The 22,667-nt window shown below is 47.2% G+C and overlaps 2 protein-coding genes across 8 annotated transcripts in view; both read right to left on the reverse strand.

Annotated features, from left to right (window-relative positions):
* Window positions 1-12,489, reverse strand: part of NFATC3 (nuclear factor of activated T cells 3) — a 132,748-nt gene extending 120,259 nt beyond the window's left edge. Inside the window, exon 1 of one of the 2 annotated variants that reach the window (XM_045989039.1) lies at window positions 10,860-11,430. In XM_045989039.1, coding sequence (XP_045844995.1) covers window positions 10,860-10,962 — 103 coding nt within the window. In that variant the 5' untranslated portion in view covers window positions 10,963-11,430. Of the gene's footprint in view, window positions 1-10,859 lie in introns of both variants that reach the window. The other variant, XM_045989040.1, reaches the window with a different exon arrangement.
* A 136-nt stretch (window positions 12,490-12,625) lies between these two features.
* DUS2 (dihydrouridine synthase 2) overlaps window positions 12,626-22,667 on the reverse strand; it is a 54,528-nt gene continuing 44,486 nt past the window's right edge. For 5 of the 6 annotated variants that reach the window (XM_045988980.1, XM_045988975.1, XM_045988978.1 and 2 more), the window contains 6 exons: window positions 20,921-21,042; window positions 19,516-19,665; window positions 18,493-18,580; window positions 17,276-17,349; window positions 16,799-17,032; window positions 12,626-14,495 (listed from right to left, as the gene is read on the reverse strand). In XM_045988980.1, coding sequence (XP_045844936.1) covers window positions 14,423-14,495; window positions 16,799-17,032; window positions 17,276-17,349; window positions 18,493-18,580; window positions 19,516-19,665; window positions 20,921-21,042 — 741 coding nt within the window. In that variant the 3' untranslated portion in view covers window positions 12,626-14,422. Of the gene's footprint in view, window positions 14,496-16,501; window positions 17,033-17,275; window positions 17,350-18,492; window positions 18,581-19,515; window positions 19,666-20,920; window positions 21,043-22,667 lie in introns of those variants that run through there. The other variant, XM_045988981.1, reaches the window with a different exon arrangement.

Consider the following 22,667-nt stretch of genomic DNA (forward strand, 5'->3'; position numbering starts at 1 on the left):
TTAAGCCACTGCCTTTGGCTCGGGTCATGATCTCAGGGTCCTGGGATCAAGCCCCACATCGGGCTCTCTGCTCGGCGGGGAGCCTGCTTCCCCCTGCCTCTTGGCCTACTTGTGATCTCTCTCTCTCTGTCAAATAAATAAATAAAATCTTTAAAACAACAACAAAAACAAACAGGGTATCTAGGTGGCTCAGTCAGTTAAGTGACTGCCTTCGGCTCAGATCATGATCCTAGTGTCCTGGGATCAAGTCCCACATTGGGCTCCCTGCTCCACAGGGAGTCTGCTTCTCCCTCTACCCCTCCTCCTCCCACTGGCTCTCTCAATCTCTCTCTCTCCCTCTCTCTCTCTCTCAAATAAGTAAATAAAATCTTAAAAAAAAAAAAACTAGTCTTAAAATTAAGACCAAATTCTGAGGCACCTGGGTTGCTCAGTCGGTAAGCATCTGCCTTCAGCTCAGGTCATGATCCCAGGGTCCTGGGATAGAGCCCTACATCGGGCTCCCTGCTTAGTGGGAAGCCTGCTTCTCCCTCTCCTACTCACCCTGCTTGTGTTCCCTCTCTTGCAAGTCTGTCAAATAAATAAATAAATCTTAAAAAAAAAAAAAAAAAGATTAACTTCTCTAGTCTCATTTCATCATAAATCTAAAAAGTTCAAGAGAACTGATAGGGGCGCCTGGGTGGCTCAGTGGGTTAAAGCCTCTGCCTTCGGCTCAGGTCATGATCCCAGGGCCCTGGGATCGAGCCCCGCATCGGGCTCTCTGCTCCGAGGGAAGCCTGCTCCCCGCTCTCTCTGCCTACCTCTCTGCCTACTTGTGATCTCTGTCTGTCAAATAAATAAAATATTTTTTTAAAAGTGAACTGATAATATTTAATATTAGACTGATGGATACAAGCAATATAGAACATTAATATTTTCAAAAATAATTTCTCCCGAGAGCCTGAGTGGCTCAGTCAGTTAAGTGACTGATGAATGATCTCAGCTCAGGTCTCAATCTCAGAATCGTGAGTTCAAGCTCTGTCTTGGGTGCTGAGCCTCCATTAAAAAAAACAAGTAATAATAATAATAATATTAATATCATCAAGTCCCTAAATTACTAAGCAATAAGTGAATTTTTCTAACCCCTAAAATGTTGGAAAACATTTTAAAAATTAAGAAATACCAGGACACCTGTGTGGCTTGTTGGTTGGGCCTCCAACTCTTCATTTCCACTGGGGTCATGGGTCTTGGAATCGTGGGACCAAGCCCCACCTCAGGCTCCACCCTCTGTGCACTTTCTAAATAAACGGATAAAATCTTTAAAAAAATTTTTAAATACCTACTTTTAAAAATATATATTTATTTATTTATTTGAGAGAGTGTCAGTGGGGAGAGAATCTTCCAGCAGACTCCCCCTGAGCAGAGTCCAGTGCACACCTCCAGGTCTCCAGCGTTTGATCACACCCATGAGATCATGATCTGAGCTGGAACCAAGAATCCAATGCTTATTCCTAAAAAATATCTACTTGAAAGCACACCAAAAGATCAGTTCACTGTTTATTTCTGTACACTAACTCACCTCACCGTCCCACTACTAATACTAATTAAAGAGAGAAATGGGTTTTGTAAATCAGACATATCACAGCTGATTTTTATATTCTGTTTATTTGCTAAACCAGTTTTTGTTTATTTTTTAAAAGATTTTTTATTTACTTATTTGAGAGAGAGAGCGCCTGAGCATGCAGGACAGAGGGGCAGAAGAAGGACAGAAGCAGACTCCCTGCTGAGCTCTGAGCCTAATCCCAGAAGGGAGATCACTAACTGAACCTACCAGGTGCCCAGCTAAATCAGTTTTTTTTTTTTTTTTAATTACATGCAACAGCAAATCCTATTAACTTCATAATGCTATTTTATTTTGTTGTTGTTCTAAGTAGGTTCCACACCTAGCAAGGAGCCTAATTGCAAGGCTTGAACTCAGGACCCCAGATCTAGACCTGAGCTCTGGACACTTAACTAAGCCACCCAGGCACTCCTCAGAGTGCTATTTTAAAACATTTTTCTGGGACGCCTGGGTGGCTCTGTTACTTAAGCATCTGCCTTTGGCTCAGGTCATGATTTTAAGGTCCTAGGATTGAGTCCCACGTCGGGCTCCCTGCTCAGCCAGGAGTCTGCTTCTCCCACCCCCGCTGCTTATGTGCTCGCGTGCACGCTCTCTCTCACTTTCTAATTAAAAAAAAAAAACAAAACCATTTTTCCTATCCTAATCTAACACCTTAAGAACTTGAAGAGTTTCTCAATGTCATTTTTTTAAACTTTCTATTATGGAAATTTTAAAACATACACAAAAATACAGAAAATATTACAGTAAATTCCCATATAGCTAACATCTACCATCAACAATTTTTTAAAAGATTTTATGTATTTATTAGAGAGAGAGAGAACCTGTAGGCACACGAGCAGGGTAGGGAAAGAGGCAGAGGGAAGACTCCCTGCTGGGGAGGGGAGTTGGGTTCTACTCAATCCCAGGACCCTGAGACCATTACAGGAGCTATTACATGATTGTCATATAATGTACATTGGCTCAAGTACACATAATGTACACGAGCCAAAGGCAGACACTTAACCAGTGAGCCACCCAAGCACCCCCAACAATTTTTTTAAGTTTGTTTGTTTGTTTGTTTATTTCAGTAATCTCTACACCCAAGGTAGGGCTAGAATTCACAGCCCCAAGATCAAGAGTCACATGCTCTGGGACGCCTGTGTGGCTCAGTTGGTTGGACCTGCCTTCGGCTCAGGTCATGATCCTGGAGTCCGGGGATTGAGTCCCACATCCGGCTCCCAGCTCCATGGGGAGTCTGCTTCTCCCTCTGACCTTCTCCTCCTTCATGCTCTCTCTCACTGTCTCTCTCCCTCAAAAATAAATAAAATCTTAAAAAAAAAAAAAAAAGAGTCACATGCTCTTCGAGGGAGCCAGCCAGATGCACTTAGCTTCAACTTTTGAGTATCTTTTTTTTCCTGTCATTTTTAATTTAACTTTTTAAAAACAATATTGAAAAATATTTACATTTAAGTACAACTCAAAAACTGCCCATTAACGTGTTCTGGCCAATGATTAATTACCTTCATGGAAAAAATGTTTTTAGAAATATTTTTTCATATGATACAATACTGAAAAATTATTACTCAATATTAATTTCAAAGCTCATTTAATCCTTTTTTCTAATTAAAATAACAGCAAATCTGATAAAAATTTACCACAGAGATGGTATGTCTCAGTCGGTTAAGTGGCTGCGTTCCACTCAGGTCATGATCTCGGATCCTGGGATCAAGCCCCGCATCATACACGTGGAGCCTCCTGCTCCACAGGGAGTCTGCTTCTCTCTCTCCCTGTCTCCCTTTGCCCCTCCCCATCACTGGTTTTCTCTCTCCCAAACAATAAAAAAAATTTTTTTTAATTTTTACCACAGAATTTAGAAATACAAAAATTATTTTAAGACACTGAAAATTTTAAAAAATTAAAACTATCACCTGGTTCTGTAACATAAAACATACTCAAACTTTACATTTTATAGGAAAACGGAGACTTCAAAATTACTTCTCCTGTGTACCAGAGATTTTCTGGCTTTCAAAGACAGAACAACAAAGACAGAACTACACAAAGGAACTACTTTGTGTAGTTCCTTTACACAAAGGAGAACTGTCCCAATTATTATATTTCAGGTAGTAATTTAAAGAAAGTTAGTTCAGAGACCATACTACTTAAATCTTATAGGCCCAATTGTTCCTCTCTTCTTAAGTCTACTAAATTCAGGCAAGCAGGTGAGAGCTCTATATTATAATTACATAAATATTACCAGAAATGCTGAAATATATACAGATCCATACTATGTTTGAGTTAAAATTATGGCTATTAAAATGCTTACTCTTGCTTGTGACTCTCCTAAAGCTTCCATGAACAAACTCACTCCTCTTAAATTCCACTGTTACTTGAACCTCATATGGCATGCCTGGGCAAATTTGATGACTTGGATTTTGTTTTAGAAGCCAGGCTTACTGCCAGGTCTGCTGTGTCTACTCCCCTGACCCACCAGGACAGCTTTAGACAACACCTCTCGTATTTATGTCACTGCTGTGAGCAGTCAAACTGCAGCTTACTATCAAATGAGGCTCAACCTACTCGGGTTTCCTAACTCTTAAGAGTAATGCGGCTGACTTCACCTTCTTATGGCTTCCTCAACCCCACCTCTTACTTAAAATAAAACATCACCATACTGAATCACGAACTACTCAATACTAATAAGGAAAGTAAAGGACGCATTAAGTTCATGATCAGTAACACAACTGCTTATCTTCTCTTAGTAGGCTTCCACTTTATGTATCAGTACTTTATTACATTCTTTAACGAAAAACACATTTCATATTTCTTACCAAAAATGTCTTTATGATCACACTTTACTGAAAAAAATAAAGAGCAAAACTCAAAAGCAGAGCTTAGGACATACCCTCATTAAAAATATATACGATTATTGGCAAAGTTTACTGGTTGTCACAGAAAGGCAAGTCATAACGGTAAACTGATCCTACAATTTACCTTAAATTAATACCTTAAATGCCCTTAAATGCTGAAGATACAGGTCTTACAAGAACCACAATTGCTTGGCCATTGTACATACATTGTACATAACAGCCAAGTTTTAATTTTTATATCACATAATATAAATACTACAGTATTACTTCTACTAAATTTAAAAAATATGCCAAAATGTCCCTTTTGTATTGGCAAACAGGAAAACCTAAGAAAGTGCAGGTATAGCAATGCTCTTACATATGATAGCTCCATCACAAAATTCTGCTAATATCCCCAGGAGCACTTACCCCATCAGGAAGTGTCAAAGAGACAGAATATTAAATTACTCTTCCAAGTGAAATACTGAAATGTTTGTCAGTGACTCGATCACTAACTATATATTCTCATTGCATTCAAGTCTAAAAAAGTTGACCTACGGTATGAAAGTAAGGCTCGGCAGTAATCTCCTCCTCGTAGTGTATACTACGAGAATGCACTATACAAACACACCATTAAATTTCTACAGGAAACCATAGAAGCAACTTCCCCTTTTTCATACTGATTTAAATATCCAATTATACTTAGTATGGTTAGCAAATCAACCAACTTAACACCATACTGAGTAACAGTTTAATTCCAGAAAGTAGAAAAACATAAAAGCAAGTGACCTTCAGTACTTTTTTTTTTTTTTTAAGATTTTATTTATTTATTTCACAGAGAGAGATCACAGTAGGCAGAGAGGCAGGCAGAGAGAGAGAGAGAGGGAAGCAGGCTCCCTGCCAAGCAGAGAGCCCGATGCGGGACTCGATCCCAGGACCCCGAGATCATGACCTGAGCCGAAGGCAGCAGCTTAAACCACTGAGCCACCCAGGTGCCCGACCTTCAGTACTTTTATTTAGAGAAATATGAGAAAGGAGGTTAACACTGAAAAGAGTAATAGAAGATAAAATAAAAATGTCTAAAAGACAAATACTCCAATTTCTCTAAGCAAGGTTTAAATAACTGGATCTCCTACCTGTCCCTATTCACTTTCAGTGTCTAAGTTTAGCATAGGGAAAAAGGTCTAGGAAACAAGAGGAAATAAAAAATAACCTATCAGTGTGTGTGTGTGCACATGTGTGTGTGTTAAGAAATGTTAACTATCAGCACTTAATGAGCACTACTGGACCAAAAACTGTGCTAAGAGTTTAAATATATTATCTCACTTAACATCAGATAAAACAAAAACTTTGAGTGAAAATTATCAATAAAAACTGTAAAGTGAGAAAATTATCTCAAATTATAAAAAACACATGAATCAAATTTTCAAGCACTAAACAAAGAACACTACAAATTAAAGGCTTTGACAATCATCTAGGAAAAGTTCCTCAAATTTACATAGGGAAAAGTTGTGTATTAAAGTGATATCCAATAAAATTACACATATCTTATCCTAAAGCAAATTTCTCACAAAAATGCATATTGTATCTAAGATATTTCTCCCCTCTTAAAAAGCATCAATAGAAAAGATATTATGCAGTTAGTATATGGCACACACTCCTCCCAGTGACTCTCATTCAGGACTAGAAAGTCAATATTTAAGAATAGACCAACCCTGAGAGTCAAACTTTGAATTTGAAAAGATTATTATAACATCAAACTAAATTAGAGATACACAATCAGTACCTTCAAATATAGCACCAGAAGCTGCCCTTTATAATGGCAAATAATGTTAGTGAAATGCATTAAACACTAACCAGCTTAAAATTTTCTATTTACTATTGAAGTTTATCTTCATCTTGAAGCAAGGTATTAAGTAAAAGAAAATTTAAATAGAATAGTTTGATTCATTTTTAACTGAAAAAAAATCAAAACTAGCATTGTCCTCATAGCTAAGAACTCCAGGGTCTTAAGTTTTCTTTAGTGGAAAAATCTCAAAACACCTCGCTAAGCAATAATCTTAAAAACTCAGTCATGGGGGGGCACCTGGGTGGCTAGGTGGGTTAAAGCCTCTGCCTTTGGCTAGGGTCGTGGTATAGGGGTCCTGGGATCAAGCCCTGCATTGGGCTCTCTGCTCGGCGGGGAGCCTGCTTCCTCCTCTCTCTATGCCTGCCTCTCTGACTACCTGTGGTCTCTATCAAATAAATATATAAAATCTAAAAAAAAAAAACCAACTCAGTCACAGGGTCATCTGGGTGGCTCAGTCATTAAGCATCTGCCTTTGGCTCAGGTCATGATCCCAGGATCCTGGGATCCAGCCACGTTGACAGGCACCTTGCTCAGCAGGAAGCCTGCTTCTCCCTCTCCCACTTTTATGTTCCCTCTCTAGCTGTCTCTCTGTCAAATAAATAAATAAAATCTTAAAAAAAAAAAAAACCTGTCATAAATGTATCCAACATTATCAAGTATCAAAACATCTAATTTGTACTTTAACAAGCTTGCTCTTAGAACATTCTCTAAATTCAGCTTCTCCACTTATCCTCGGTTCCTATCCATTATCCCTTCCTCCAAATATTTTTCAAAAATCTTCTGTATGGACATTTACATGTAATACAAACCCTCAAAGAGATGGAAAACCTTCAGTCCCAAATTATCAAGATCTGCTGTCTGATGGGATTGACCACTAAAAGCCAAAGAAATGAAAAAAGTCTCATCAACTTCCTCTACCACAAAAAAAGTTAGCACTGACTGAAAACTTAAGCGGTATTTATTCATTAACTCAACACATACTGGGTGCCCATTTATGTTAAAGGCACCATGCTAGGCACCAATCATACAACTATGAACAAGATACAGACACTATCCCCGCCTTCATGAAACCTTCAATCCAGTAAGGAAGTGAATCCATAAACATGTAAACACACTGATAATAACTCCATACTGACCTTAATTTTGCCAAACAATTTATTTTATTTTATTTTATTTATTTGAGAGAGAGAGCAAGCATGAGAAGAGGGAGGGTCAGAGGAAGAAGCAGACTCCCTGCCAAGCAGGGAACCTGATGTGGGACTTGATCCCGGGACTCCAGGATCATGACCTGAGCTGAAGGCAGACACTTAACCAACTAAGCCACCCAGGTGCCCCCTGCCAAGCAATTTTATTCTCATGTCTCAATTTACTACATTTTACCATCCTAAAAGCATGTCAGTTAATCTACTTGTTCCCTCAAACTATACACACATAGCAGCACCTGGGTGGCTCAGTTGGTTAAGTGACAGCCTTCAGTTCAGGTCATGATATCTGGATCCTGGGATGGAGCCCCCTATCTGGCTCCCAGGGAGCCTGCTTCTCCTCTTCCTCACCCTCTCACACTGCTTTGGCATTCTCTCTCTGTCAAATAAATAAAATCTTCAAACTATACACTCATCATTATGCTTACTAAAATGAAAACTAGGGGCGCCTGGGTGGCTCAGTGGGTTAAAGCCTCTGCCTTCAGCTCGGGTCATGGTCCCAGGGTCCTGGGATCGAGCCCCACATCGGGCTCTCTGCTTGGCAGGGAGCCTGCTTCCTCTCTCTCTCTCTGCCGGCCTCTCTGCCTACTTGTGTTCTCTGTCAAATAGAAAAAATCTTTAAAATAAAAGAAAATGAAAACTAAGGGCGCCTGGGTGGCTCAGTGGTTAAAGCCTCTGCTTTCAGCTCAGGTCATGATCCCAGGGTCCCAGGATCGAGCTGTGCATCGGACTGTCTGCTCAGCGGGGAGCCTGCTTCCTCCTCTCTCTCTGCCTGCTTCTCTGCCTACTTATGATCTCTGTCTGTCAAATAAATAAATAAAATCTTTAAAAAATAATAATAATAAATAATAATAATAATAAAAATAAAATAAAATAAAATGAAAACTAATTTTGTGAACAAGTAATTTTGAACATATAACACATCCTTCTCAGGAAATTTTTAAATTAGCTGCTACGTATTCACAGCAGCACTATTCACAATAACTAAAGGTCCACATGTCCATCAATGGAGGAATGGATAAACTGGAGTATGCATACAATAGAATATTATTCAGCCATAAAAACGGATGAAGTAATGATATATTCTACAACATGGATAAACCATGAACTACTATGCTAAGTAAAAGAAGTCAAACACCTTTGTATGAGTCCATTTACATGATATACCCAGAATTGGTAAATCCACACAAATCCCAGATTAGGGACTGGGAGGCCAGGGAGTGGGAGGCAACAAGGGAGAATGAGGAACAACTACTTAAAATAGGTTTGGGGTTTCCTTCTGCAGTGTTGAAAATGTTTTGGAACTAGATAGAAAAGGTTGCACAATACTGTCAATGCACTAAATACCACTGAACTGCTCACTTTAAAATGGGTATGTCATGTGTATTTCACCTTAACTGGGGGTTGGGGGGGGCGGGGAGAGAAACTTTAAAAAAATAGCTACCACAATATTTTAAAGTGAACTTTTTATCAAATAAAACTGCTCAAGTTTAAATTTGGGAATTTCAGGTATAGGTCAAGTTTCAAACCTTAACTCCTCCTAGATCCATTTTAATACCAAAATGGTTTTGGGGGTTTTATGGTAAAAATAATTTCTTAGGCGCCTGGGTGGCTCAGTGGGGTAAAGCCTCTGCCTTCGGCTCAGGTCATGATCCCAGGGTCCTGGGATCAAGCCCCGCATCCGGCTCTCTGCTCAGCAGGAGGCCTGCTTCCTCCTCTCTGCCTCTCTCTCTGCCTGCCTCTCTGCCTACTTGTGATCTCTCTCTCTGTCAAATAAATAAATAAAATCTTTAATAATAATAATTTCTTAAAAAGCTGTTTTCATAGCTCTTAAATGTTATCCGTTATTTTGGGTGTACATACAATTCCTACTTACATGAGGATACTCCTTTATTGATCATGAATTTGGTATATAACATGCCCTAATCAAGTCTGTGCTCAATAAAAGTCTGCGGAGATCATCAACTGTTTATCTTCTTTATAATAAAAATACTCATTAAAATGGTTTTTTACCTTATTAAATCCCAATAATCTAAACACAAAATTCAGTGCTACTCTCTCCTTTTTCCATTGCTACCTATGTGGTAACACATACCACCACTCAGTCTGCGCAGGGGCATAATTATTTGGGTTATGTGCCCCCCCTCCCATTTCCCAAGCTCCTTGAGGGGCCTCAGTCCTCTTTTGCGTCCAAAACAACACTACAAAGTACCTAACAGTACTTCAAGGTAACAGGTGCTCAGACAGTGGAACTGAGATAGGCAACAAATAACTACTGTAATTTACTATGTTACTATGTTACTAATGTTACTATGTTGAAAAAGACAACCTATAAAGACTAAAAGGGCTAATAAGACAAATACTGTCAAAAAATCCTTTGGCTTTCACGTTCAGATACATAAGTATTTCAGTGCAATGCTACAGAAAAGTCTGTGGAACATCAGTATCATCATGAAGTAAATCAACTAATACTCAGAAAGAATAAATAGAGATTAGTCTTACCCATCTCTCTTTTGAAGTTCGCCTGCATATGCAGGGAAACTGAACTTAATGAACCACAGTATTCCAAACCAGGTCACAGGAGAGCTCTAAGTCCCCAGCCATCCTGTTTCTATTTCCTGATTGGTCTGACCCTCCAAGCATTATGGTGCCCAACCTTCCCAATTCACCATCTCCTCTAAAACATCTTCTGAGGTGAGGTTTTGATTGAAACAAAAACTGACTTCCAGAACTTTCTAGAATTATGAAGAAGGCACCCCACTTTAATATTCCGAAACATTTTGCTCAAGAAAAGAAATCCAGTTTTCAGAAAAGTCCCGTTATAATTACTCTTCGAATTAAATGTGGGCCATAAACTTGCACAAGTGTTAACGTGATGGCATTACTCTCCCAACAAAGTAGATTTAAACAGACATGTGCACGAATTTTTGAGAACTCCTACACCTCAAGAATGTGCACCTTTCTAACAACAACAACAACAAATGTTTAAAACCTGGGATAGATGAAAAGCCAAGCGCGCTTACACTTCACGGGGACAGCTTTTTCTCTGCACCACGCTGGCAAAGCAGCGACAACCAGACGCCACTTGGGCAACGGCCCCGACCCTCGGCCTCCAAACCGCAGGCGTCCACTGGCTACAGCCGTCCCGGAGTCGAGTTCCCCACTAGTTCGCCTCCAACCAAGCCCGCGGCCACTTCCACGTCGCTGCGACCCACATGCCTCTTAAGCGACTTAAATCCGCTCTTCACTCACCGCACGCACAAACACACAAACATACACACACGGTGTTACTAATCCCGGGACAACCAAGGGACAGGGAAGGGGCGAGCTCGTGCGAACCAAGAGAGGAAGGGACGCTCTCCAGTCCCGCCCGGCCCGGCACCCACCTGCAGGCCGCGAGCCCGAGGGCGGCGGCGCCGGCGCCCCGTCCTCGCCAAAGACGAGTTTGAAGTCGAGCTCGTCGTGGGCGCCACAGTTTGCAGTAGTCATCGGCGTGGCCCAGGGTGCTTGCGACTCCTCCTCTGGCGGCGGCGGCGACGGAGGCGGCGGAGGCGGCAGCTCTTCAGCGCCGCTTCATGCCGGGCCGCGCGGGCCAGGAGGTCGCGGCTCCACAGCAAAGTTTCCGAGCGGGGACCGTGACACCGAGCGTTCCGTTCCAAACTCGAGAGCTGGCCGCGCCAAGAGCCGCCGCCACAGTCTGTCGCTGGTGCCTAAGCCGCCACGGCCACCTTAGCAGATATTCTCCGCCCCTCAACAGCCGCCTCCGCCCGCGCGCTGCCGCGCAGTGTAGCACGCCTAACCCCGCCCCCTACTGAGCGCCCAGGCACCGTGCTGCCCATAGGTCACTGGCAACACAGCGGCCCAAAGGCTCCGCCCCCTCACCGGCCTACCGCGTGATTCCCTCTCCGGGAGAAGGAAGTCACGTGCACAAGGAGGGTTGGATAGCCCCACTACCTCCTGGGAGTTGTAGTTCGGCCGCTATTCTCCCAACTTCTAAACCAGGGCCCTCTAATTGGATTTGAGTGCAATCCAATCCACCCGCCAATCGAAGATCCCTTTCCTTATTGGGCAGAGCTCACGTCGAGTGGGGTTATGGGTTTGGTGACCGGCGGCCGAAATGTTGCTCTGATGGCTAGGTTTGGGGAAGGTGTCAGGGCCGGAGAGGGTTACGTGAACGCCACTCACGCACTCATCCTGCCACCCCAACCCTAATGATGGAGTCTAGGGATGGCAGGGCTGGGCCGAGCCTTCAGCTAGGTTGAGGCGGAGTCGGAGGAAACCTGCGCAGCAGCCGGAGGAGTCCCGAGTCTCAGCTCCTCAACAATGCAGACCCACCCCTTCGGGGCGGGGCCCACGCCGGGTGGCAGTGCCTTTGTCTGTCCCTACCAGCTGGCAGCTGCTCTCTGGAGGACAGCCGGCGCATTCGAGGCCTCGGCAAAGCCCCACGGGCAAGGTCGGTCCATGGCTGGAAGTCGAAGCGGATTGATCCAGAAAACCGGTGGTGAACTCGCACCACTTACGGGCTCGGTGACCTCAGCATCCCGGTGCACATCCGTGAAAGCGAGAAGACCCACTACCCAGACTGGGTGGTTGTTAGTGGAGAGGAAATGACACCGTGTTTGAAGAACTGTTTTTCGCTCTCTGTCCCTCCCCAGCGGGCTTGTCTCCCCGTGAGACCAAGGATGCCTCCTCCTGGGCCTGGGGTGGAGGCCATGCCAAGGGATGCTTAGCCTCGCTTGTTTACTTAGGACTCCTTCAAGACAGCGTGGACTGGGAGCTGGGAGAAGTGGCAATGACCTACTTCCCTAGCTCCAGGCCCCACAGGGCATAGTATCTCTAGAAGCAAGCTGCTGTAGGAACCCAGGGCACCAGGTCTCAGAGGTTTGGGTGCAGGTGCAAGGGCCCAGGCACTCACCCACAAAAAGATGAAGAGGACAAAGTGGAATTCTTTATAGAAAGGTCTCAAAATATGGGGCGCCTGGGTGGCTCAGTGGGTTAAAGCCTCTGCCTTCGGCTCGGGTCATGATCTCAGGGTCCTGGGATCCAGCCGGGCTTCAGGCTCTCTACTGGGCGGGGAGCCTGCTTTCCCCCTCTTTCTGCCTGCCTCTCTACCTGCTTGTGATCTCTCTCTCTGTCAAACAAATAAAATCTTTAAAAAAAAAAAAAAGAAAGAAAAGAAAGGTCTCAAAATATGGACTAAAGCCCAAGCTACCAGGGAGCCCTAGGGTAGGCCTAACTAGGCCTTGGGTCAGGAGGGCAGGTAATGTCCAGAGTAGATGAGATGCTCATCTTGGATAGGTTCATCCCTGAGGTCAGAAAATCTTTCCTGCCCCATGCTCTGTACACATACCTGAGCTGGACCTAGGGAAGCAGAGATAAATTGGTCTCCCTTCAGGGGTTGGGGGAAAGGAGGCCAGAAATTCTATAATCACTGTACAAAGAAATTAGGGATGTACCAGGATTTCCAGGAAGGTTCATAATCCCCTGAGGTTGCAGGGCCTCCAAAGGACTAAGTAGGAACTGGAAAGATGACTGAGAGGTGAGGAAGATAATCCAGGCAGAGAACAGATTTAAAAAACTTAGAAATCAGAAAGCACTGAGCAGAAGGTAAGGCCAGATGAATGGGCAGAGAGCTACAGTCCACTGCAAAGTATCTAGACTTTATCCTGAGACCAATAGGGAGCCATGAAAGGATTGAGAGCAAGGAACTTACATATTCAGAATTCTGGCAAAGGCGGAGGTTAGGGACACAAGAAAATAACAGGGGTCAAGAGAGGGAGTAATCAGCACTGTGTGGTTGAAATATTCTAATGAGCAATTTCAGGATGTGTTGTGGTCCCACTGCCTAGACCGCTCCCCAAAATACTTCCCTAGGTTGTCATCTGGATTAAGGAAACAGACCTTTATCTATCCCCTCTGCCCTCTAAACCACGGACTCAACTAGCCAGGCCAGGGGGAATGCAAGAGATAGATTCTGGAACTATCAGTCCCACCACTGGAAAGGGACCACACAGAGAAGCTAGAGATGGCTTTAAAAATTCACCCATTCTCCAAATGCATACATCTGTGCATCTGTGCAATCCATCTGTGTACCCCAACCGCTGTGCGGCTGGAGAACACTCAGAAGGGATTACGTTTTAGGAAGGTTTCTGGTCTGGAGGAAACTGAGAACTCTAACCTGGATAAGGGCTGGAGCCATGGTGGGCACTGACTGAAGGAAAAGTGTTATCACCTTTGTCAGAAAGGCAGCAATGGCTAAGAGCTCTGCAGGCTGGAACGCAGGCCCACCCCACTCACACACACCAATACATGAAGTCCCTCTGCCCCTTTTCCTCAGCCAGGACCTCCCCTATCAGCTCTTCCTCAGGCCAGCTCGAAAGCTCTTATAAATGGCAGGAGGCCATCTGACCTGCCTCCAGCCTTCTGAGAGCCCTGTGAAACCAGGCAGCCAGGGGACTACGGCAGTAGATTGGACCCCAGACTGGTGGACAAGGACTATGTGGGTTTCTGTATACTCTACTCCTCTCCTGTGTGAATGTGAGTCAAGCCTGAGATTTAGGGGAAGCCATTACTTTCATAGGCCTGGTCCTGAGCCCCCAGTGTTGAAGGCTCTCCTGTGGCCTCTGAGCCATGGGATGGTACAGCTTAGCTTAGCCCAGCCCAGCACCTTTTGTTCCACATTAGGGGAAATAGGACCCTTGGAGGTCAGGGTTTAGAAAAGTTCTTACTTTCCATGCCACATATCCCATTCAACAAGCTTGTCTGATTGTTCTTTTGTGCCTGCTCCCCACACCCACACCAAGGCTGGCCATAGCGGCCACAAGAACTGCCCTTGAGCAGCTCCCAAGCTGGGCAGAGGCAATACCAGCCAACTACAACTGAAGAACGTTGGTTGCTGAGGTCAGCACAGAGTGCTGAGAAGACAGGGTCAGCACTTTGTCCTCAGATACTAGCCTGAGGAGTTTGGACTTGATCCAGAGGACAGTGGAGAGCCACGGAAGGGTTCTGAGCAGGACTGACACCTGGAAAGAAATAAGTGTGCGGGGTTAAAAGATTCCCCACTCATCTGTGCACGAAGTCCAGTCTTGCTGTGGCCTTCGGAAGACATGCCATCCCCTCCAGCTTTAGTTATCCCTCCTTCTCATGCCCAAAACCATGAGTCCCGAAATGTGATGAGCTATGAGTACGTCTTCAGTCTAGGTGGCTGGAATGCATGAATATGTATTATAGACACTGGCCCATAAAGGGCTTTAGGCATCTAAGTGTCCTGAATTTAAGGTGGGCATGGTGAGAACAGTGAGAAGAGCTTTCAGACTTGACTGGGCCCTCCCAGTCAGTCCCAGACTTGCGCAGGTCACTCTGAGACCTCACTGAGGTATGCTATCGTGAGACCATTTGAAAGCCAACATATACCTGGGATCTTGGCCAGATATCCTCAGTTATGAAACACACATGAGCCCCTTTCCACCTGCTCCCCTGTGAATGACCCTCTCCCCAGTGCTTTTCCTTGGCCCTCTAAGTTCCCATATTCCAGCCTCTCTTTTTATCTTTCCAGCCTCTGTCTTAACAGCTGACCTTCACCCTGCCTCTCCTTCCCCAAAACCCAGAAATAAACCTAACCCCACCTGGCTTCCCCAGGGAAAGTACACTGGTGGGAGAAAAGACCCAATGGTACAGCCCAACCCCACAGGAGAAGTGGATCTTAAGACTTGGTATTTGGCCACCACAGGGTCCTTCCACAAGCTCTGACTAGCTCAGGATGCCCAGGGGTCCACTAGGGCCACCCTGTCTGCCCTGTTCCAGTTGGGATCTGAGGAAAGGAGGCGTTTTAACTGAGACAGTTTTTTTGTGAGAAAAATCAGACAGAAATTGTGCCTAAAGCTTGATGCTGAGACTGGACCAAGCCTCAGCTGTCTCCTGGGTGGGGTCTCTTCTCTTGGAGCACTAGTCTAGGAAGCTAGGGCACCCCAGCATGGAGTGACCCCATTAGCCACACAGTGCCCCAATCACAGGCCTATTTATCCTCCAGCCAGCCTCCTGCAAGCAGAGAGCAGCTGATCTCCCTCTCCTCTGAGGGCCCTCAGGCCCAAAGAGAGCTAGAAGTGACTTTCCCAAGGTCAGATGGCAATGGGCTCTGGGAGGCAGCTGGTAGTGCGGTATCCTTATCTGCATAGAGAAGAACAAGTGTGAGGGGAAGGGCGGTTCGGGACTGAGACAGAGGCCTCACATGCCTGATCTTTCATTCGGGCCACCAGGGCCAGCAGCCTGGCACAGGGGCCTGACCCCAGGGACAGGAGAGAAATGTAGCCGTGGCCTGGAGGGGAACGCCCCTCCCCACAGAACTTGGAAAAGGGGAGGAGAAGTAGTGTGTTTACAGTGGAGGAAGCGGGGGTGGTGCAGGGCAGGGACCTTTGGTCAGAACGCCCCTCCCAGTAAGAGGGGGAGGCCCCATGAGATGTGGTAGCCGTTTGTTTGCTTCTCACTGCCAAGAGGAAATTAAAGAGAATCTGCCACTTCCTTCCGGCCCAAGTGGGATAGTGGGGGCTGGTGGCAGGCAGTGGCGTGGGTGGGCAATTGTGAGGGCCCTAAACTGCTGGCATCAGCAACGTGTGTCCTCACTGTCCCCTGTCTGGAGCAGAGACCTCATCAGGTCTGGGCTCCAGCTAGCTGGGGGTCAAACCCAGGGACCCCCACACTCACCTGAGCTGGTCCCTTCTGGGAGCACCAGATACCCTAATTGTTCCCCAGATTCTATAGCACATCTCATCATGAAAATCCATTGATGGGCAGTACCTCAGGTTTGCCATCAGTAGAATGGGCTTCTTGGGCCTTCCTGGCTCATCCCAAGTCCTGTGTGCATTCAAGATGATACCCCATCCCCCACTTCCACGCAGACCCAGAAGGATATGCTTTAGGGAACTCCAACTCTGCACAGAGGATGGGAGTAAAATAATTGCACCAGGCCCTGTGTCTGTGTGTGAAGATGCCCAAAGCTAAAGCAGCCAGCTGCAGGGAAGGGTGGGGGGATCTTTATTGCACTGTACCAATGTCAGGTTGAGAGGTGCCACCTGAAAAGCTCCTGTTTTCAAAGAAAATACTGAGGTCACTGGGAACTCGGCCTTGCTACTCAGACCCACCAAGGGAGATGTGCACCTTAGGCACCCTTTAGCCTGTGCTCCAGGCTGACAGCCCAGGTCAGGACCTCGTAACTCCTGCCAGGAACAGTCAGAGAATTGTCCGATGGCATCTGGTTCATGGTCTGAACCCACAGACATCTTATGGCCAGGCTCCTGAAGCAGGTGACCAAGGTAGGGACAATGCTCACCAGCCTCCCAGGGGGCTCTCTTCACCACTTCCCAAGGCCACAAAGAGCTTCTTGCACAGCTCCCCAGGCACCACGTGCTCCTGATTTCTGGAACCCTCAGGGTCTTGGTCAATGGCCTCCCGCTTGCGCTTGTGCCAGGAAGGGCTCTCCTCGCCCAGGCGACCCTCAGGGAGGCCCCGGCTCCGCAGACAGACAATGGCCGCAGCCTGCTCCGCCAATTTCTTAGACTTGTCCCTGGGCAGATGAGGCATGGGACAGACAATAAGGCATGCAGGTAGGTAGGCTGGTTGCAGGGCAAGAGGCTGGACAGGCCTGACTCTATAAACCCTTGGCAAAGATTCTAACAAGACCGAGGAAGGGGTCATCGCCTGGGGATGTCCACTGCCCAGGTATCCCATCCTCCCCAAACCCTCTTCGGCCAAGGCTCGGTTCAGGCCCTTCATCCCAAGCCCCAAGTCCACTGATAAGGAAACTCACCACAAGGTAGACTGGTACTTTTGCTCAGCAACAGTCACGACGGAGCAGAAAAGGCGATCCAGGGGGCGCTGAACCTGGTGCAAAGAGAGGAAAGGAAATAGGGATGGCTGCGTGGGGGCAAGAGGAATGAGCCCTGGGGCTCACCTGCTAGGATCACGTGGAAGACAGAAAAAGGGAAATACCTCCCACCTAAGTTAAACGAAGGCTAACCGTATCACATGGTCCTCCCCAGGAGAAGTGCCTGGTGCATCTGCCGAGGAAGAAAGGCAGACACATAAACAGACAGTGACACTCCAGTGTGTCAGGAGTTCAATCACATACCTAAGCCAAGGGCCATCAGAGCCCTTAGCAGCGCATGACTCTGGATCCTGCTCCTACTGACATCTGGATGCGCCAGGTCACACAAAATGAGGAGCAATTCACCAGATGGCAAAGGGGTAAGAGGGGACAAGGATGGGGCAGAGAAGGTACACTTGGCAGAGCAACCAGGTGATATGGCTGGACGAAGAGCTGAGTGGATGAGACAGGAAGCAGAAAGGCACTTGGGGAGCCTTGTGCTCTGTGCTGAGGTGCTAGGGCTTGACCCCAAAGGCACTGAGGAGAAGAGACTTGAGCAGGAAGGCAGAGGGCAGATTTGTTCTGGAAAAGTCACTCTGGGAGAGGGGGACACAAGTCCTGGAAGGAGATCAGAGGTAAGAAGGCTAGTCCAAAGAGACAGAGCAGCCTAAATAAGGCATGGCCATGGGGACCAAAGGATGTGAAGCAAGACTGTCTTACAGTTTCCACCTGGGGCCTCAAGTCTGGGGACCAATTCTGAGCCCTACTGGCTGAGGCCTGGTCCAAACACATGTCTGTCTAACTTGGGTTTGAGCATCCTTCCTAAGTAAGCCAGCTGGTCCTTTCAGAGAAGTCTCCCTGGTCTAAGCAATACCACCGGCAGAGACTGGCCCAAGCAGCCCCCTTACATAGGTCTCAAATTCAATTTTATGAAAGTGGTGAGAGTTTGACAATAAGCCCACTGTCACAGGGAAGGGACTATCACATCAGCAACAGTCGGGCCGCCAGCAACCACGGCATGTCCATGGAGGGCAAAGCCAGGTTCCAGTCAAGCAGTCTGGAATTCAGGGTATGAGCTATGGGTATGTTGGGAGCAATGGCACCGGCTGTGGAAGGCACTGTAGAGCAGGATGCAGGGCAGGCCACAGCCGGGAACTCACCGTGTCATACATAGGCTGCGCCAGTTTCTCCTTCCGACACCATTCCAGCAGGCACATCTTGGGGGTGATCTGGGGTGAGTATGCTCTCCTAGGGCAAGGAGGAGAAGGAGTCAGGCCTTGACCACCAGGCTGCTGCCTTAGGACTCCTGTACTTATTTCCCTGAGCTCCCATTTCTGTCCCACCAGTGGCATGGGGTCTGGATTCTACCTAAAGAGAAGATGGGCTTCAGCATGCTTGGGGAACTAGGATACAAAGTGAACTCCCAGCACTCTGAACTCTAGCCTGGAAAACAACTTTCACTAGTCAAAAATGAAAGTCCAGGGGAGCCCGGGTGGCTCAGCTGATTAAGTGTCCTAACTGTTGATCTCAGCTCAGGTCTTGATCTCAGGGTTATGAGTTCAGGAACCCCGCTGGGCTCCATGCCCAGCGTGGAGCTTACTTAAAAAAAGAAGAAGGGGCGCCTGGGTGGCTCAGTGTGATTAAGCCGCTGCCTTCGGCTCAGGTCATGATCTCAGGGTCTTGGGATCGAGCCCTGCATCGGGCTCTCTGCTCCGCAGGGAGCCTGTTTCCTCCTCTCTCTCTGCTTGCCTCTCTGCCTACTTGTGATCTCTCTGTCAAATAAATAAATAAAATCTTTAAAAAAAAAAAGAAGAAGAAGAAGAAGAAGATCCAGTTTGCCTCTCAAGACAAGCCAGAGGGACTGGGTGGGGGGTGGGAACATAGATAGCCAAGCAGTGGTCTGGGATCTAGCTCAGTACCCACCCTTATTATGTCCCCTGAGTTGTGGGACAAGGTGAACCAAGGAAAGAAGTTTGGTCACCCCAGGACAACACCCCTGACAGTGCTGCCTGCCCTTTAGGAACCATCTTCCCCAAACTGCCTTCTTTGGAATGCTGAAAAATGAGAACAAGGATCTAAACAAAGAAGACCTGTGGTCCCTGAACTTGGCATTAACCACGTATAGCAATCAGCCAGCTGAGGCCATGGGCCCTGGCCAAGCAGAATCCAACCTGGAGACCTACCGGTCAAACTTGACAGCCATCTTAATGATACCAGAAGTGTCTTCAGCTGGCTCCGCTGCAGCCTCTGGGGTTCTGGCCAAGAGTTCAGCCCGCCGGGCATTTAGCTCTCGTGTCATCTCCTCGTAGAAGGCACCAAGGCCAAAGGCCTCACTGTGGAAAGACAAGCAGAGCCGAGCAAACCCCTTAGTGGGCCCAGCATCCAGGAAACTACTGCAAGAGCCCAGGGTCTCACCACTGAGAAATGACCACCCCATCCTCCCGCCGCCTCTCCCCACCGCACAAAAACACCACTGAGACCTAGCCATCAGGAGGTTCCCCTACCTACCCCTGGGATCAGCTTTGACTGGCAGAGAGTGAGTGTGAGCCTCTGAGGCTGGACACTGGAGGGCAGGCTGGGCTGAGTGGAAAAGGCTGTAAAGGTCACCTCTACCACCTGAGCCCAGCCTCTCTTCCAAAGAAAACACAGGCAAGTGTCCCCAGCCAGCAGTGAGCGAACTGACCTACACTGAACAAGTGCCTGGGTTATACACAGCCCCATCCTCATGTGGGCCCAAGGGAGAAGAGACAAGAGGCCACGACCACTAAGTGGTTCCCCACTTCCTGCTCCAGCCACAAGCAGTTAGGCCTAGCCTAAACTGAGGTACCACTCAGAACTACAGAATTATACTCTTTCTCTTAAACTCACAAGACACCCGACTCAAGCTGATTAAGCTATGTGGGGTAGGGACAGAACCAACACCACAAGCCCAGGTTTGGGAAGAGAGTTCTAACAACTCTTTTCCCTTCTAGCAAGCATCTTGAAGGTTAAAGGATATTCATGAGGATGGGTGCCTGGGCACAAGTGTGGTTTAGGAAAGTTTCTTTAAGGAGGGAGGAGGAAAGAGCATTCAGGCAGAAGACCCAGCATGAGCACAGATGTGGAGCTGGGAAAACAGACAAGCAGACAGGGAGCCAGAGGAATAGGTACCAGGCCAGGTTGTGAGGATCTACACCAAATGCAGAGGACCAAGGGGTAGCCTCCCAGACTGCAGTTATGGGTTGTGGGCACAGGCTCAGGCCAGGGGCTCAATTCTACAACCCCCACCTCCTGACCACTGGGTCTAGTGTGTGACAGATCTTTTACCATGAAAGCCCCTTCCTCGAGAATTCCCAAGCCCAGACCCCATATTCCTCCATCCTACCAGCATTCTACTTCCCCAAATTCTGCTGTGAGGTCAGTCCAGGGATGGAAAGTTCCAAAGCTTCGTTAAGTTTCCTCTTCTGTGAGGTGAAACTGTACCACAACCCCACTCCTATACATCCACCTCCAGAAGCTGCATCCTTGGTCCCCGACAGTCATTTTAGGGCTCATAGTCAAGCCTGGCAACGTCTGCAAGGAATGACGGACAGCCATTGCCCCTCTCACCAAATTTCCTGGGAAGACTGGGCAGCATGGAGCAACCTTCCCTGGGGCGACTCCAACTGTTCTCGTAGCATCTGGCACAAGCAGTACTTGGTGTTGGTGTAGTGGTTTTCATACTGTATGGCCTGAGGGAAGAAGCAGCATGAGCCCACTTGCTGCCCAGGCAGGCTCTGAGGCCTGAGCTATGCCCTGATGGCAGAGAAAGGGGCTCCAAGGGGACAGCAGAGGTGTGCCTGCAGCTGGGGCACTGCGAACCCATAAGGAAAACCACCTCCATCCTGGCCATCTATTCCTCCAGCGAGCAGTACAAAGCTCAACAGTCATAGCTGAGATCCAGGGTTAGGAGCACGCTCAACCAGACAGGCCAAAGGACGTCCAGATGTGTAGGGAGCATTTTCTGCTTCAGCCACCACAGGCCACCACAGAAGACTTGCTGCTCTTCCAGGGCAGGGATAGGGAGCAAGTCAGATTCTGATGTGGCAGGAGCCACACCAGGATAAGGGCAAGATTCTTCTGTTTCTATACACAGTGGATACCTTCCTTGCCCACATCTTAAATAACCTGTCTCCAACATCCCACCTGCATGGGAAAGCACAGCACCATCTATCAATCATGTTCACATGTGACTTGCCCCCTCATTGAGTTTCACAAGTCTCACAAGCGTGAGGGCAGCTGTTACCACTACTCCTGACAAATGCAGGCTCAGGGAGGCAAGCTGACTGCACAGAGAAGCACATTAGAAGCCTGCCTGGCTGGGGCAGATAGAAAAGCACTGGGTGAGAGATGCCCTGGCCCTCTAGAATACCCTCCCAGCCCTCACCCTCTATACCCTTCTAATACCCCCACCTAGGCCTATGTCTTCAGCACCTGGGAAGGTGGCATGACATGCAGAGGACAAAGCAGAGATCTGCTGGCAAGCCCCAGCTAGTAGCAAGGCCTTGATTCAGCTTGTCAGGGATAGAAGGCACCTGGCTGGACCAGAAGCAGCCCTGCCTTTGCTTGCAAGCCACTCCTTTCTCCAGGACAACAGCTCTTGAGGAGCTGCCAAAGGACACACTGAGCAGGAATGATAACATCACCTTTCACAGGGAGCAGTGCTGAGTGTATCTTCCCTCCTACAGACATGCCAGCCAGCTGCAAGAGCCAGACAGGTGGCCTGGGCTAAGGCAAACCCCCCCTTGTCTCTGGCTGGCCCAGAGTACGAGAGAGCCCAGTAGTCACCAACCTGCCCAACAGGACACCTGAAACCCAGGGAATGAGGGCTGTAGCATCAAGCAGGGGAGGCTCTAGAACAGAAACTGCCTATCTCTGGACAGAAGCCTCAGGGCCTCCTACCACCTCCAGCTTGCACAGTCCTGGGGATGCCCATAGGCCATGGTGGCCACGGCGGCCATAGGCATGGCCATGGCCTGAAGAGGGTATGGGCAGTCTGAGGATCTGAGAAGCTCTTGACCCTCCCAGAAGGGTGTGAGCCCCAATATTGAAGAGGATGATGGCTGGACTCTCTGCTCAGGCCCAACACACCAAAGAATTAGAAGTCCACTACCTCTGCCTGCAGACATGTTCAGAGTCTCACAGAAATCTAGGATTGTGCCAAAGGGACAGGGCAGGTGAACTAGTCAAAAAGTTCTTTCGGAAGTAAATGCCTCTGCCACTACCATCAAGATCTCAGTAAGAGGAAAAGGTTAGTCCCTAAGTAAGAGGGTAAAGGGTTCTGGGAATTAGCAAAAAAAAAAAAAAAGTGTTTTAG

The sequence above is a fragment of the Meles meles genome, chromosome 19, assembly GCF_922984935.1.
Source record: "Meles meles chromosome 19, mMelMel3.1 paternal haplotype, whole genome shotgun sequence".
Taxonomy (NCBI): domain Eukaryota; kingdom Metazoa; phylum Chordata; class Mammalia; order Carnivora; family Mustelidae; genus Meles; species Meles meles.